Source organism: Procambarus clarkii, chromosome 29 (assembly GCF_040958095.1).
Source record: "Procambarus clarkii isolate CNS0578487 chromosome 29, FALCON_Pclarkii_2.0, whole genome shotgun sequence".
NCBI classification, from domain to species: Eukaryota; Metazoa; Arthropoda; class Malacostraca; order Decapoda; family Cambaridae; genus Procambarus; species Procambarus clarkii.
In genome coordinates, this window is record NC_091178.1 from 22,281,379 (window position 1) to 22,297,542 (window position 16,164).

The 16,164-nt window shown below is 39.5% G+C and overlaps 1 protein-coding gene across 1 annotated transcript in view; it reads left to right on the forward strand.

The window, feature by feature from the left end:
• Positions 1-16,164, forward strand: part of LOC138369813 (uncharacterized) — a 100,157-nt gene that overhangs the window by 50,812 nt on the left and 33,181 nt on the right. Inside the window, exon 3 of the mRNA XM_069333556.1 lies at positions 15,273-15,974. Within this exon, the coding sequence (XP_069189657.1) occupies positions 15,273-15,974 (702 nt within the window). The remainder of the gene's footprint in view (positions 1-15,272; positions 15,975-16,164) is intronic.

Below are 16,164 nucleotides of genomic sequence, written 5' to 3' on the forward strand. Positions count from 1 at the left end.
ATATGTTTAATATTTATAATATTATATGTATACCGTATATTTGTAATATTATGTATGTTATTTTGTTTAAACTTTATGGCAGGTACTTAGCGTAGGGTGCGAAGCTGGTTCCCGGTCGGTACAGGTGACCTCTTGTTGTCCCAGGTTGATGTCACCAGTTTCCAGTTACCCGATTTATAACCGCTGATGCCGCCTCTTGCCACTATTTTATATTTCTAGTATTCTATATTTATAATATTCACTTCCAACTTATATGTTGTTTTGATACCCGTTCCACATCACTGTTCCACGAATCACCGTTCACTATTTTTTTGTTTTTTTTTCCTAATACACGCATGTACATAAAGCCTCTTCACTGGCTCACACACTGCCTCCCGTTTATTCTCTATTTAACACAAAGTTCTATTGTTAATGACTATTTTCAATTTTCCAGCGGGAATGTTTATGTGAACGAATGTTTTACCAGATTCAGACAAAATCTCTTATTTAAACTACGTGGAATTTGCAAAAGATCCACTGCTATTAAACATTGTTTTGTGCGCGATGGTAAAATAATAGCTAGGAAGACTGACTCTGGAAAAACTTATGTCATAACCACTGAGGCACACCTCACTTCTTTCCTGGATGACTGTGGGATATCAGCTGAATAACCAGAACATAATTTGTAGTCTCACATACAACCAAAGTGTACTTAAGCTCTGCCTTTCCTTTCCAAATGTGTTTATTTTTATTTTTATTTTATGTTTTTTGTTTGTCATCTTTGCCTGTTTTATACTCTTAATTATTTGTTCTTAGTTAATCCCCTTGTCACTAAACCTAGGGCTTTTTATTACCCTGTTAATTAACCATTACTAAGCTAATTATCTTCAAGATCATTTTTTTATGATTATTATTTTTCTTATTATTTTTTATTTTATATTTATATTGTCAGTCTCTACTGATTTTTTGTTTTTTATTTTATGTAACTTCTGTGTCCTCCCTGGCTATCTATTGGATCTTTATTTTACTTCTAAATTGTTACTATTTTATTGTATTTGCTTTTATTCTTGTGTTTTGCTTTATCGTGTATCTTGTATCGTGATCCCTCTGCATCTCTATGCACACTGATATTGATCCTGATCAAAATCTTCTGTCTCATATCTACACCAACCAGCACATTGATCATCATTATTGCAAGTATTTCACAGCACACCAGGCTAAAAACAAACTTCAAAATAGCACCTGTCTATCAGTTTATAACCAAAATGTTAGATCACTTGGTAAACATTTTGACGATTTAAATGCATTACTCACAGCAATAGGTACTAACCTATCGTTCATTATTTTAACAGAAACTTGGCTAAATAAAGACTATACCCAACTCTACAACCTAGCTGGTTATAAAGCCATTCATAACTGTAGGCCTAATAAAAAAGGTGGTGGCACAGCTATATATTATCGAGATACATTTATCTGCAACAGTGTTATTAGTGACAGAGATGACTACTGTGAATATACTTTTGCTCAGTTTACAATTAAATCCCTTAAATCCTCTTTGACTATTGGAGCCATCTATAGATTTCCCAATACTAACATAGCTTCTTTCTCAGACAACCTAAGGAATCTTATTATAAACAACAATCTCAACAAAAACCACATCATTCTGGGAGGAGACTTTAATATTGACCTGGGTCAACAAAATTGCTCTCAAGTTGACTATTTCCTTAACAGCATGAACTCCTGTATGCTAATCCCCACAATCACCAAACCTACCCGAGTCACTCAAATATCAGCCACTACCCTGGACCACATATGGACAAACATAACAGCTCCCCTTGTATCTGGTATAATCTACGACAGAACAACTGACCACTATCCTACCTTTCTCATAGCGAACATGGACATAACACCGCCAAAAAGCAAGAAACTTTCATTTAGGCTACACAGTGAATCAGCTTTAGACAATCTTACAGAGGCACTTCACAATATGAACTGGGATTCTGAATTCAATAATACCCATGATATAAATTCATTAGCTAACCTCTTCCTCTCCAAAACTCTAAGCCTCTACAACCTTCATTGTCCCCTTCTTACCAAGCAAGTAACTGACAAAAGAATAAACAATCCATGGCTCACAAGTGGCATTCTCAACTCAATCAACAAGAAACATGAATATGAAAAGAATGTTAGGATTGGCCTAGTTTCAAAGGAAGTAGCTAAAAGGTACTCATCAATGCTTACCAGTATCATAAGAAAGGCAAAACTTGCATATTATGTGAATAGATTCAATGAAGCAAAAGGCAACATGAAGAGCACTTGGAAAACTATCTCTAGTATCCTAGGAACTAAACAACACTCACATAACCAAATAAAACTCTACAAGGATGGGGATATACCGTCAACTGATTTAGAAATGGCAAATGAATTTAATAGTTTCTTTTCATCGGTTGGTGCTAATCTTGCCAGTAAAATCCCACAGACTCAGACACATATTAACACATATCTCTCAGGCAGCTATCCAAACTCTCTTCTCCTTTCACCAATCAGCCCGGCAGATGTTGTGTCCATCATACACTCTCTAAAAACCAAAGCAGGGAACACCAGTGAAATTCCGTCCATTGTGTACAAGAGAGCCTCCCATGCCCTTGCCCCACCCATAGCACTACTGTTCAACAAATCTATAGTGTCACACCATCCCTGATATCCTCAAAAAAGCAGGAGTAACGCCAGTCCATAAAGGAGGCAATCCGGCGGACATAAACAATTATAGACCAATATCAAATCTACCCATTCTATCAAAAATATTTGAAAAAATTATTTACGAACAGCTCTATTCCTACCTCGTAAAATTCGACATACTCAGCCCCTGCCAGTTTGGCTTCCGGTCCCAAAAGAGCACCAACGATGCAATCATTAGTCTCCTTGACGTTATCTACTCAGCCCTTGACAAAAATGAGTTTCCAATTGGACTCTTCATTGACCTAAGAAAAGCCTTTGATACTGTTAATCACAACTACCTCTTACTTAAACTCCAGCATTATGGAATCCGAGGCCTTGCCCTTGACTACATCCGATCCTATCTTAGTGACAGACACCAATATGTAACCATCAATAATACAACTTCTTCCACTATTCCAATTACCGTTGGAGTGCCACAGGGCAGCATCTTAGGACCTCTTCTATTTCTTATATATATAAACGGTCTGCCTAATGTCTCTAATATTCTCAAACCTATATTGTTTGCTGACGATACTACCCTTATCTATTCAAACCTCAACCCACATACACTAAATAATGTTGTGAATAATGAATTAAAAAAAGTCCACTTATGGATGTCAACGAACAAACTAACATTAAACATCGAAAAGACTTACTACATCTTATTTGGAAGCAAATCATCAAATGCAATTCAGCTACAGATAGACAACATTAACATGAGTAATAAAAATGATGGCAAGTTTCTTGGCCTATTCCTAGACAAGAGACTCAACTTCAGCACCCACATTCAACACATAACTAAGAAAGTCTCTAAGACAGTTGGTATACTCTCCAAAATCAGATATTATGTTCCTAACTCTGCTCTCCTGTCACTATATTATGCACTAATCTACCCCTATCTTAATTATGGTATCTGTGCATGGGGGTCTACCACTGCAAACCACCTTAAGCCCATCATCACACAGCAAAAATCTGCTATCAGAATAATAACTAACTCTGCTTTCAGACAACACTCAGCTCCCTTGTTTAAATCCCTAAACTTGCTAAATATTAACTCCCTCCACACATTCTCTTGTGTCAACTACATTTACAAAACCCTGTTCTTAAATGCAAACCATGCTCTGAAACTCTCCCTGGACAGATGTAATAGGACCCATTATCACCACACCAGAAATAAATATATCTTTGATATCCCCAGGGTCAAACTTATTCTGTGTAAACACTCTATGCAAATTAAGGGACCTAGTCTATGGAACTCACTCCCTAGTGAATTGAAAAACTGTAAAACTTTTGCCTTATTTAAAAGCAAAACCAAAAAGTACCTAACTTCATCTTCTTAGTTTCCTACACTGAGCTTTAAATTTGCTCTGTACCTAGTGTTACCCAATCTCCTAATGTTTATGTAATATCAAACAACCTTATCATTGTGTTCATTGCTGTCTTCTTTTATGTGCTAGCCATATGCCGTATTGTGACTACCAATTTTTGTCAACTACCATTCAAACTGTCATTGCAATCAATCTTATATTGTTTCTGCTGTATTGTGCCTACCTATTTTTTGTCAACTACCATTCAAGCTGTCATTGCAATCAATCTTAGCTACCTATGTGCTTTAATATACTGTACCTACAATTTTCTCTCATCTTCTTTCTTTTTCATTTCATGTAATCTGTTATCATTTTTTTGTTTATAAATTTTGCAAGTATTTACCTCCTTAAAATTTTCTTAGATTAAGGACCTGCCCGAAACGCTGCGCGTACTAGTGGCTTTACAAGACTGTAATTACCATATTTGTATCCTCACATTCCTTATGTACATTCTTGTATATGAATAAATAAATAAATAAATAAATAAGAATTCCAGAGAACAACATAGAGCACATAGAGCTGTCTAGAGATGAAGTGGAAAAAATGCTTAAGGAGCTAAATAAGAACAAAGTAGTTGGTCCAGATGGAGTTTCACCATGGGTTCTGAGAGAATGTGCACCTGAGCTCAGCATTCCTCTTCAACTGATTTTTCAGGCATCCCTGTATACAGGAGTTGTAGCTGATGTGTGGAAAAAGGCTAACATAGTTCCAATCTACAAAAGTGGAAGCAGGGAAGACCCCCTTAATTATAGACCGGTATCATTGACAAGTGTCATAGTCAAAATATTGGAAAAAATAATTAAAACTAAATGGGTAGAACACCTGGAGAGAAATGATATAATATCAGACAGACAGTATGGTTTTCGATCTGGAAGATCCTGTGTATCGAATTTACTCAGTTTCTATGATCGAGCAACAGAGATATTACAGGAAAGAGATGGTTGGGTTGACTGCATCTATCTGGACCTAAAAAAGGCTTTCGACAGAGTTCCACATAAGAGGTTGTTCTGGAAACTGGAAAATATTGGAGGAGTGACAGGTAAGCTTCTAACATGGATGAAAAATTTTCTGACTGATAGAAAAATGAGGGCTGTGATCAGAGGCAATGTATCGGACTGGAGAAATGTCACAAGTGGAGTACCACAGGGTTCAGTTCTTGCACCAGTGATGTTTATTGTCTACATAAATGATCTACCAGTTGGTATACAGAATTATATGAACATGTTTGCTGATGATGCTAAGATAATAGGAAGGATAAGAAACTTAGATGATTGTCATGCCCTTCAAGAAGACCTGGACAAAATAAGTACATGGAGCGCCACTTGGCAAATGGAATTTAATGTTATTAAATGCCATGTTATGGAATGTGGAATAGGAGAACATAGATCCCATACAACCTATATATTATGTGAGAAATCTTTAAAGAATTCTGATAAAGAAAGAGATCTAGGGGTGGTTCTAGATAGAAAACTATCACCTGAGGACCACATAAAGAATATTGTGCGAGGGGCCTATGCCACACTTTCTAACTTCAGAATTGCTTTTAAATACATGGATGGCGATATACTAAAGAAATTGTTCACGACTTTTGTTAGGCCAAAGCTAGAATATGCAGCAGTTGTGTGGTGCCCATATCTTAAGAAGCACATCAACAAACTGGAAAAGGTACAAAGACATGCTACTAAGTGGCTCCCAGAACTGAAGGGCAAGAGCTACGAGGAGAGGTTAGATTCATTAAATATGCCAAAACTAGAAGACAGAAGAAAAAGAGGTGATATGATCACTACATACAAAATAGTAACAGGAATTGATAAAATCGATAGGGAAGATTTCTTGAGACCTGGAACATTAAGAACAAGAGGTCATAGATATAAACTAGCTAAACACAGATGCCGAAGAAATATAAGAAAATTCACAAACAGAATGGTAGACGGTTGGAACAAGTTAGGGGAGAAGGTGGTGGAGGCCAAGACCGTCAGTAGTTTCAAAGCGTTATATGACAAAGAGTGCTGGGAAGATGGGACACCACGAGCGTAGCTCTCATCCTGTAACTACACTTAGGTAACTACACACTTAGGTAATTACAACGGTCGGATGCCAGTGATACAGCACCTATAAGGATGATACAGCGAGCGTATCCAGTTGTAGCTCTGAGCCCCACCCTTGCCATCTCGAATTTATATAGATGATACATAGATGAATCGTTTTCTGCGTTCAGCGATGATGCATCTGATACAAGTAGCATAGATGAACAGTGTTAGCGGCTTCCATGGTGGTGTTGTTCATTGATATTTTCAAGAATACCTTAATCTCTTCCTGACTGATGGACACTCTTTGAGGCTAGCTGAATCTCTTCCTGACTGACGGACACTCTTTGAGGCTGGCTGAATCTCTTCCTGTGTGGGACCTTACAAAGCGATCTTTTCAAGACTACCTTACAAATTGAGCTTTTCCTATAATCGTTTCAATACTACCTTGTGCTTTGCAAGCTTGGCTACATACCACCTACAAGTACTAAAGCCAAGGGTGCATGCAAGTGCGTTATTTGCAAGCACACAGAACGATGAAACAGGAAACGAAAATCTATCTGTAGCTGGTGCAAGGAGAGCAAAGTCGCGCTATGTACCATAGACTACTTCGTTGACTATTACGCACCTCCAAAGTACTGAGTGTGTAATACAGTGTGTTACTGTGTAAATAGTGTGTGAAACTGTAAATATTGTAATTTTAGTGATTTTTTACCACATAATATTGTGACAATAAACATTTATTGTGGACACATTACTGACACATGTATCACAGTTCCATGGAAAATTATGAACATTGTACTGTATACATATTGTAAAGGTCACAAATATGCATCATATACGGTAAAAGAAACAAATAAAACCGCATTGGAAATGCATAGAAAAAATATTTGAAAATATATTTGTGGCAACACGCGTTGCTTGAATGGCCTGCGCGACCGTGTCTGGGAGCTTCACACACGGGCGACCAGCTCCTGATGACGTCACAACGCACCTTGTCCACGCCCTCACAGCCAAAGTAAGTGGAATTTGGTAATTATTTTTACATAGACATGTTCAGGTATGATAATTTATCATTTTGCAAAGAAAAATTATATTTTGAAGAACGTTTGATGTCATGCACACTGGGGGAATTTCACAATAAACACAGTGCATCACACTGGTTACATGGGGGACACTCGTTTTGTATGACGTCCGTTTCACATGACGAACATGGAACGGATTAAATTCGTTATGCGAGGTACCACTGTATTTATATAATAAAATGTGTGAACCATCGCTGTACTCAAAATTATGGTGTGCATATTAGTGATTCAATTATTATGTTCATAAAACAATAAACAAATAGTTTTACTGTTGTTACAGTATATACACAGGTTATATATAAGTATCTGCATGTTTTGTTCACCATAACGAACTACTAAGTTGGTCTTGTGAGTCAAAAAGCAATGAGGAGTGACCGCCAAACACCAGCGAGCCACTCACTGCCACTCCCTCCAACACCACCTCACTCACCCTCATTCTCCTCCCACAATACTGTTTTTGCATTTATTCACTATACACAGACGTTATATATTCGTATTTACATGTTTTGTACACCATAACTGTACATCTAAGCTTATATGGTGAGTAAAGGCACAAAGATGTACCTACTCACACAGTCAGCTGATCGGCGGCCGCCCTCAAGGCCAGACGCACTAATATTTCTCCTCCAACAATATTGTTTGTGGTGTTATTACGCTATATTCACACATTATATATAAGTATCTACCTGTTTTATTCACCATACCTGTACAAATTAGCTGGTATGGTGCCCAAAGACCATAGTGGCCACCAGTAAACAACATGCCAAGTCGTGCAGACGACGCTCTTCCTCACCAAAATGGCGGCTCCCAACCTCTCGCTGTGATCTCACACTATACACACGTTATATATAAGTATCTACATTTGTGTTCACCATAGCGAACCACTAAGCTGGTATGGTGAGTGCAGTCAGTAAATGGTGGCTACACACAGTCAGAAGACGACGCCACAACCTTCCCTCCACAGCCTTACTCCTCCCTCCATGGAGCACAGCGCTAAATATCACCACAATCCTGCTATTATCAGAATCCTGGTCAGTTTTATCACAGTCAGGGGGCTTCAGTAATACTATCACTGCTAAATAATAGCAGTATCAAATATATTTTGGCATTTGTAGGCAATGCTGTGGTCACACGCTGAACAGCGGTGCTGTGAGCTCGTGCTGCGTGTGCCAGCCTTGGTGGCTTGCTCAATACTGACGCTCTAACACCCAAGAATGTTGGCCTGGATTTTTTTTCTAGGTGGTATCTGGCAACTATCAGTCGTGGCTGTACTATAGCTGCCCCTATCCCAGGCGGGGCGTTTAAATTATAGCGCTAGACATGAAATCATATATAAATGATGTGCGCGGTTTCGGTTTTGTCACTGATATCATATATATATGATATGCGCAGTTTGAGGGTTAAGTGCATCTGGTATCTTCCCCATGTCCAAGCTCTTCCTCCACACTATGCTGAGTGCCTGTGCTACTGGCACCTTGCATTTCTTTATGAATATTGAATTCCATGAATCTGGGCCCGGGGCTGAGTGCATGGGCATGTTTTCAATTTCTCTTTCAAAATTTAGTGCGCTCGTGTTGATATCAGTTATATTTACTGGGGTTTGGATATCACGCATAAAGAAATTATCTGGATCTTCCACTTTCATGTTATTTATTGGAGAGCTAAGCATGTCCTCATACTGCTTTTTAGGATTTTACTAATTTCTTTGTCATCATCTGTGTATGAACCTTAACTCGTACGAATGGGTCCAATACTGGCAGTGGTTTTTGCTTTTGGTTTCACATATGTGAGGAAGTATTTTGGATTTTTCTTTGTTTCCTGAATTGCTTGCTGTTATAACTGCCTTTCTTCAGTCTGATATGAGTCTTCCAATTTCCGCTCGATTTCTTCAATCTCCCTATTTAAATTTTTCTTTCTTTGTAAGGAAAGTTGTGTCTGCTTATGCATTTTCATTATTTTTTTCCTTTTTTTATAGTGTCATCTGTCTTCTCTTTCTACGCTGGACCTCTTTCTGGCTTTCCTCAAAGGAACATGTTTCAGCCAGACTTGATATGCTTTCGAAATCAGTTTTTCTATTCTCTCTGTAGGACTTGTATTACTTTCAACAGTTTCCCATGGAATGTGTGTAAGTTCCCTGTTTATTGTCTCCCAGTCTACCCTCTCATTATTATAATTTAATTTACTGAATAACCCATCTCTCACTTGATCATTGTTTTAGGTCTATTCTGGGTATTGATGGTAGTTGACACTTCAATGAAATTGTGATCTGAGTATGTGGTATCTGATATCGTAATGTTCCTGATTATGTCTTCATTGTTTGTAAACACCCGATCTAGAATATTTTCATTTCTCGTTGGCTCTGATATCTGCTGGTTGAGTGAAAATTAATCACAGAATCTAAGCATTTCTCTAATCTGTGGTTGGTTATGTCCTGATAGATTTCTTGGTATAATATTATTGTTTGCTATTCTCTATCTTAGATTTGGCAAGTTGAAGTCACCTAGGAAGATAATATCAGGTATCGGATTCGCCAAATTATCAAGGCTATTCTCTATTTTGTTTATCTGTTCTGCGAATTCCTCAGCCGTTGTATCTCGCAGTTTGTATATTAGAATAAAAACTAAGTTTATTTTCTCTATTTTTACTCCCAGTACCTCTACCACCTCATTTGTAAAGTCAAGGAGTTCCAAGCATACAAGGTCTTCCCTAACATACAGACCCACTCCTTCATGTGACCTAAATTATCCTATCACACCTTTATAGATTATATCCTGGAATCCAGATCTCACTGTCGAAGAATTCCCCTGCATGGGTTTCTGTGAAAGTTCCAAATACTGCATTTGACTCAGTGAGGAAGCCATTTATGAATTGTACTTTGTTTTTTTTTTCTTGTTTTTAGTCCTTGCATGTTGGCAAAGATGAATGAGTTTACTCAATTTGGGATAGTTTGACTGGGAGACTTTTTTGGCAGGTACATTATGTGAGGACATGTTTAGGTTGTTTGGCCCAGTGCTGATTGTTGTAGGGCAGTTGCCTGTCATAGTTGTAGTTCCTTTTTGGTGTACTCACCTAGTTGTGCTTGCGGGGGTTGAGCTTTGGCTCGTTGGTCCCACCCCTCAACCGTCAATCAACTGATGTACAGAATCCTGAGCCTACTGGGCTCTAGCATATCTACATTTGATACTGTGTATTGAGTCAGCCTCCACCACATCACTTTCTATAGTGCATTCCATTTACTAACTACTCTGGCACTGAAAAAGTTCTTTCTAATGTCTCTATGGCTCATTTGGGTACTCAGCTTCCACCTGTGTCCCTTTGTGCGTGTACCACCTGTGTTAAATAATCCATCCTTGTCTACCCTGTCAAATTGTAATTTGTATCTGTAATGTATCTGTATTTGTATCGGGTGTGTAATTGTATCTGTGATTCTGGTATGCAAGTGGGTCTGGCATCCAGTTCCATACATTCTCTATGTTCCCACTTTTGAAATCTCTTTTGGCTTGGTATAAAAAATTAATTGAGTTTCCTCAAAATTCATTATCTTGTTTGCCACTCTTTATGTAACGTTCCGTGCCTTTCACGTGAAAGTATTGGCAGCTGAGGTCATAGCATTTTCTGTCCTCGAGTGAGGTTTGGCACATGTTAGGATAGAAAAACCTACATGTTGATCCAAATTGACAATGTCCTTTCCTAAGTACATTTAAACATTTTTTGGGATGGTGGTAACTGCATTATAATCCTTTCTTATTACCAGCATATCTATGTCTGCATATGCCCTTTACATAAAATTTATATATCTGTCCTTCTGGTCTGACTCGCTCTATCTGGGACTGTTGTAGTGTTTGTACCTATCATGCTGTCTATTACACTTTCTAGTCTATGGTCGTCTGCATCCGGGCATACTGAATCAGAGTTTAGAACTTACAGAGTTTCTGCTTCAGTTTCCTCCCTGACTATAGTCTCTGCCCCTGGTCTATCAGAATTATTGTTGTTCATTTCAAACTCTCTCTGGATGGCTGGTACGCTTTCAATGAATTATGTTTTCCGGTCATGCGTCGTGTTATCTAGAAGGTTTTTTAGGATATTCCAAGATGGCAGGTAATTTTTACACACCCAGAGCAAATGGCCAGCTCTCAGTCCCATGGTGTTACTCCTGTACAAGCTGAATGTAATCTATTCTTACATATATAACATTCAATTCCCGTTGCCTTTGACTTTAAGGTTTATTAGTGGCAGCAAATTAATTTGTTTACTGCCATTTTGTCCTCTTTTGCTGTGCACTTGGAATGGGGTTGTCAGTGTTCTATATTTGCACGAATGCCAACCTCTTGTACTTATCTAATCTTGAAAGTGTGTATTACAACATACAATATGTAAGACCAGTTTGTCTGTTCCCTTTATCTCAAACCCTACCCAGCTGCATGTTCCAGGGTATACTGTAGATGGCAACCTGGAGTTTAGTGAGTGGCTCCACTCCCTGGCTGTTCCGTGGGTCACCATCACCACCAGTGTGGAGGTGCCAGTTTTCTATTTAGTGTCCTTAGTATTTCAGTATTTAGTAAACTGTCCTCAGTATTTTACTATTTCTAATATTACAGTATATGTATATTTAAATTTATATGCTTAACCCTTATGTACAGGTACTTATCGTATGTAGAGGAGTACAAGTCACTGTTGTTGACCGTAACCTTCCCCTCAGGTCTCTGGGTTGATGTGTCCTGTTGCCACTTCTTTGTTCTTAAACCATTAATGACTGGTTGGCTGTATCCATTATCATAAGGAATTTTATGCTTACTTTCTGGCTTCCTCTGTTGACTTACTCTATTATTTATTTATAGATTCCCATTCCCATATTTCAATATAAATTCACAGTATATTCTCACTGGGGACGGCTCTAGCCCTGGTCACCTCGTGGCTAGTGTATACACATTCAAGGGTGTTGCCTTATTTTGGCACTCTTATACATCTCCACTTTTTCACATGGCAATATTCCTACATTTCAACTTTTATGTGTCGTGTTACCCTTCACTGTAACTTCACTGAATCACTGTTTTAGAATAGCTAATACAGTGTAACCTCAGTATTCGGATTTAATTGGTTCCTGAAGGAGAGACGAATGCCAAAAAGTGCGAATGCCGAATAATTTGTTCTCATATGAAATAATGTAAATTGGAGTAATCAGTTTCAGACCACAAAAATAAATATAGTTATACAATAATTAAATGAAATAAATGCTAACACACTTTACCAACACTTAGACATATGTTGATGGCATATGTGGAAGGTGGTGAGGCAGAGGAAGAGAGATGTTCTTTGGTAGGGGAGTCCCATACCATTATAACTTCTGGTAGTTGTGCTTCTGGGATTCTTTCTCTTTTCTGTCTTTTTCTGTTTCCCTCATTACACTCACTGGATGCTTTTCTTACAAGAAACTTGTCCAAGGATGATTAATTTTGTCAGCACTTTAACGTCTCAACTGCTCAACATGCCTGCAGGCCCTCAATGGGGGGGGGGGGGGGGGGGGCTTGCAATGCGCCTCCGGGGATCTTATATTTTTAGCGTATGATTCAAAACTCTTTAATGGCTACATGGGGTTCACATCAGCTTCCTCAGGGATCTTGTAAACAGACGCCATCTTTAAAAAAAATCGTGGGCAACATTCCCTGGTGTGAGAGTCTCAGTACTGTACTGAGTGAGCAACCAAGGCTGGCACATGCAGCATGAGCTCACAGCACTGCTGTTCAGCTTCTGACCACAACATTGCCTAATAATATCAAAATATATATATAACTTGTATTACTGTATTTAGCCATGATAGTATCACAGAAGAGCCTAAGTGTGATAATGACTGTGTACATTGTTCAAATATCAGTGAATCAATGCTGTTCACGATGTTCACAGCGCTAGCCACATCACAGCATTATTTCGTCCATCTAGGAATCTTCAAACGACTTCTTATGTTACTTTACAAAATAAAGCTGTGGTCAATTATTCATTTACAGGATTTAGTGGCCAGTATTGTGATAATAGCTGGATTTTGGTGATAATTAGCACTGTGCGTAGTATTGTGGGAGGAGGAAGTTTGGTGAGGGAGGGAGGGAGAGATTCCAGATAGCGTCACTGTGTGTGGCAGCCACTCTTGTTTTGCTCACCATACTAGCTTAGTGGTTCGCTATGGTGAACACATATGTACATGGGTATATGCAATGTGTGTATGTAGTGTAATAACAGCAACAGGAGTTTGTTGGGAGGAGCTATTTTGGTGAGGGAGGTGACGTCGTAATCGTAGCGTCATCTGCTGTGTGATTTCTCATGCAGTGTATGGCGGCTACTGTGCTGTTTGGACACAATACCGGCTTACTTGCATAGTTCTGGTGAATAAAACATGTAGATACGTATACATAACATGTGTAAATAGTGTAATAAAAACATTAACAGTATGGTGGGAGGAGGAGTGATGGCGAGTACGATGTTGGAGATGTGAGGCTGGGAGTGGCAGCTCACACTTGAGGAGTTCTGAGTGTGTTTATGGAGAATGTATATAGTGTGTGATAGTGTATAGTGTGTAAATATGTTGTAAATATACATAAATGAACATGAAACATTGGTGTGAATAACAGTATGGTGGGAGGAGGAGTGATGGTGAGTACGATGTTGGAGGAGTGAGGGAGGACTGGCTGGGTGTGGCAGCTCACAGTTGCGGAGTTTTCAGTGTGTTTATGGTGTGTGTATATAGTGTGTGATAGTGTATAGTGTGTAAATAGAATGTATATATCCATAAATTAGCATGATACATTGGAAATATGTGCAGGATATGTGTACACGTGTCATGCACGTAACACAGTGTCTTCGGACAGTACGGATGTTCTACTGCCATAATATAGTCTACGTGTTCATTATACATAGGATTGTCACAAAAAAAAACAAATAAAATGTATTTGGAACTGTGCGCAAAAAATGAACAAAAATATATTCGGGGCAACTCACGCATCTTGAGCCGGCGCCCTACTGGCCTCGGGAGAGTACGCCATGGGCGACCGGGGATTAATGACGTCATCTTGAGGTTATCTTGAGATGATTTCGGGGCTTTTTTAGTGTCCCCGCGGCCCGGTCTTCGACCAGGCCTCCACCCCCAGGAAGCAGCTTGTGACAGCTGACTAACACCCAGGTACCTATTTTTACTGCTAGGTAACAGGGCCATAGGATGAAAGAAACTGCCCATTGTTTCTCGCCGGTGCCTGGGATCGAACCCAGGACCACAGGATCACAAGTCCAGTGTGCTGTCCGCTCGGCCGACCGGCTCCCTTTGGTTGATGACCGGTTCCCATGACCAACCACGAACTTACGGACCCCATAGCAGCCAAAGTACAATTTCGACTTTTTGTTAACATATCCATACTCAGGGAAGGGTTTTTGACACTATAAAAAAAATCCAGAGAATATATTTCCTGCGCACTGGGGGGGGGGGGGGTGCCGTATTTGGAAGCTGAGCAGCCCAGTGGTTAAAATGTTTCTAAAGTGAGACATGGCAATGTCTTTCAACAGGTTTATAACACTGTTTGTCAGGGTGATAATTTTCAAGAAAATGTTTTCCATTTTGCACACCTTCCTTTGATTAGAGAACTATATTTAGGAATACCAAACTCTGTATCGAGAGCAGACACACGGGCACCACTTTCATATTCAGCTACGAGTTCTTTCTTCATCTGTGTCTTGATTCAAACCATTTGTTTTTTTTTTTTGCTTGGCCCTTATCACTAACTTCATAAGTGACATGATGACTTATTTACACTAAGAATATCAAACATATCCAAAATATCCAAGAGAAAAGTGTAGTGGGTTGTGTAGTGAACAACAGCTATGGTGAAACTGAAGCGACAGAGACGCATGTTTACTTCTGAACGCTGTGCAAACGGATGAACACTGTGTCTGAATACTGTAAAGTGTGAATTGGAAGCAGTGCAAATATTGAGGCTCCTCTGTACAAGGAAATTATGTAAATATTATATAATTTGTATTGAAAAATACAGTACAGTACTGTAATATTACTTTTTGTTGCAAATACATCTAGCTTAACCAAATATTCTTTTCCACAGGATAACAAGCCAGAGGAATGTTCAGTGTGTTTTAACGATTATGGCGACAATCAGCTACGGCCTCGCACACTGCCGTGCGGCCACACATTCTGCTCCCAGTGTATTGACAATGCTATCAAGAATGGTCAGGTGACCTGCCCCAGCTGCCGGGCCCAGCACGCTGCCACAGCTGCTACTCAGTTCCCAATCAGTTATGGTATGGAGGCCCTTATCAGAAAACTAAAAGGTATTGAGGTTGTGCCAGGGGAAACAGTACCAGCAAAACCCATTAAAACTCCTGCGAGAGGAATCGGCAAGAAGTTACGTTCCCTGGTGCAGGAGCAGAAGAGCATCATCAGCAGCCTCATTACTAGCTGTGAAGAGGTACTGTCCCAGCTGGGGGAGTACCGGGGGCAGCTGGGGGACTGGAAGACTCACCACCTCCAGCTCCAGGACAGACTCTATGCTCTGGTAGAGCAGAACAAGTCAGCAATGAAGCTCTTGGAACTGGAGGATACCAGTGTGGTGGATATGACAACACAAGGAGAGGAAGGGAAGACTCAGCTGCAGGCCATGTTGGGGAGCCTTGACACAGTCAACACCCTACAGGAGGTTGACACAACCATAGACACAGCTGATGAGTGCAGCACGAAGGTAGAAGATTGGCTCCAGAAGTGCCAGGAACTCTTCCCAAATGTCAAGACTGTCCACACCTCAGTGAAGGTACGCTGCTGAAGGTCACATTGTTCTCACCCAACTGAGTGTAGTATTGCCTCTATATAAACACTTTTGACATGGAGACACATCAAGATGAGAGTAGACTTTATATATAGGAAACTTTCTGGGGGGAGCCCCTTCTGCTCCACGAAGCTATCCGGGCTGATATGAATGTATTAGACCCCTGACATCAGTC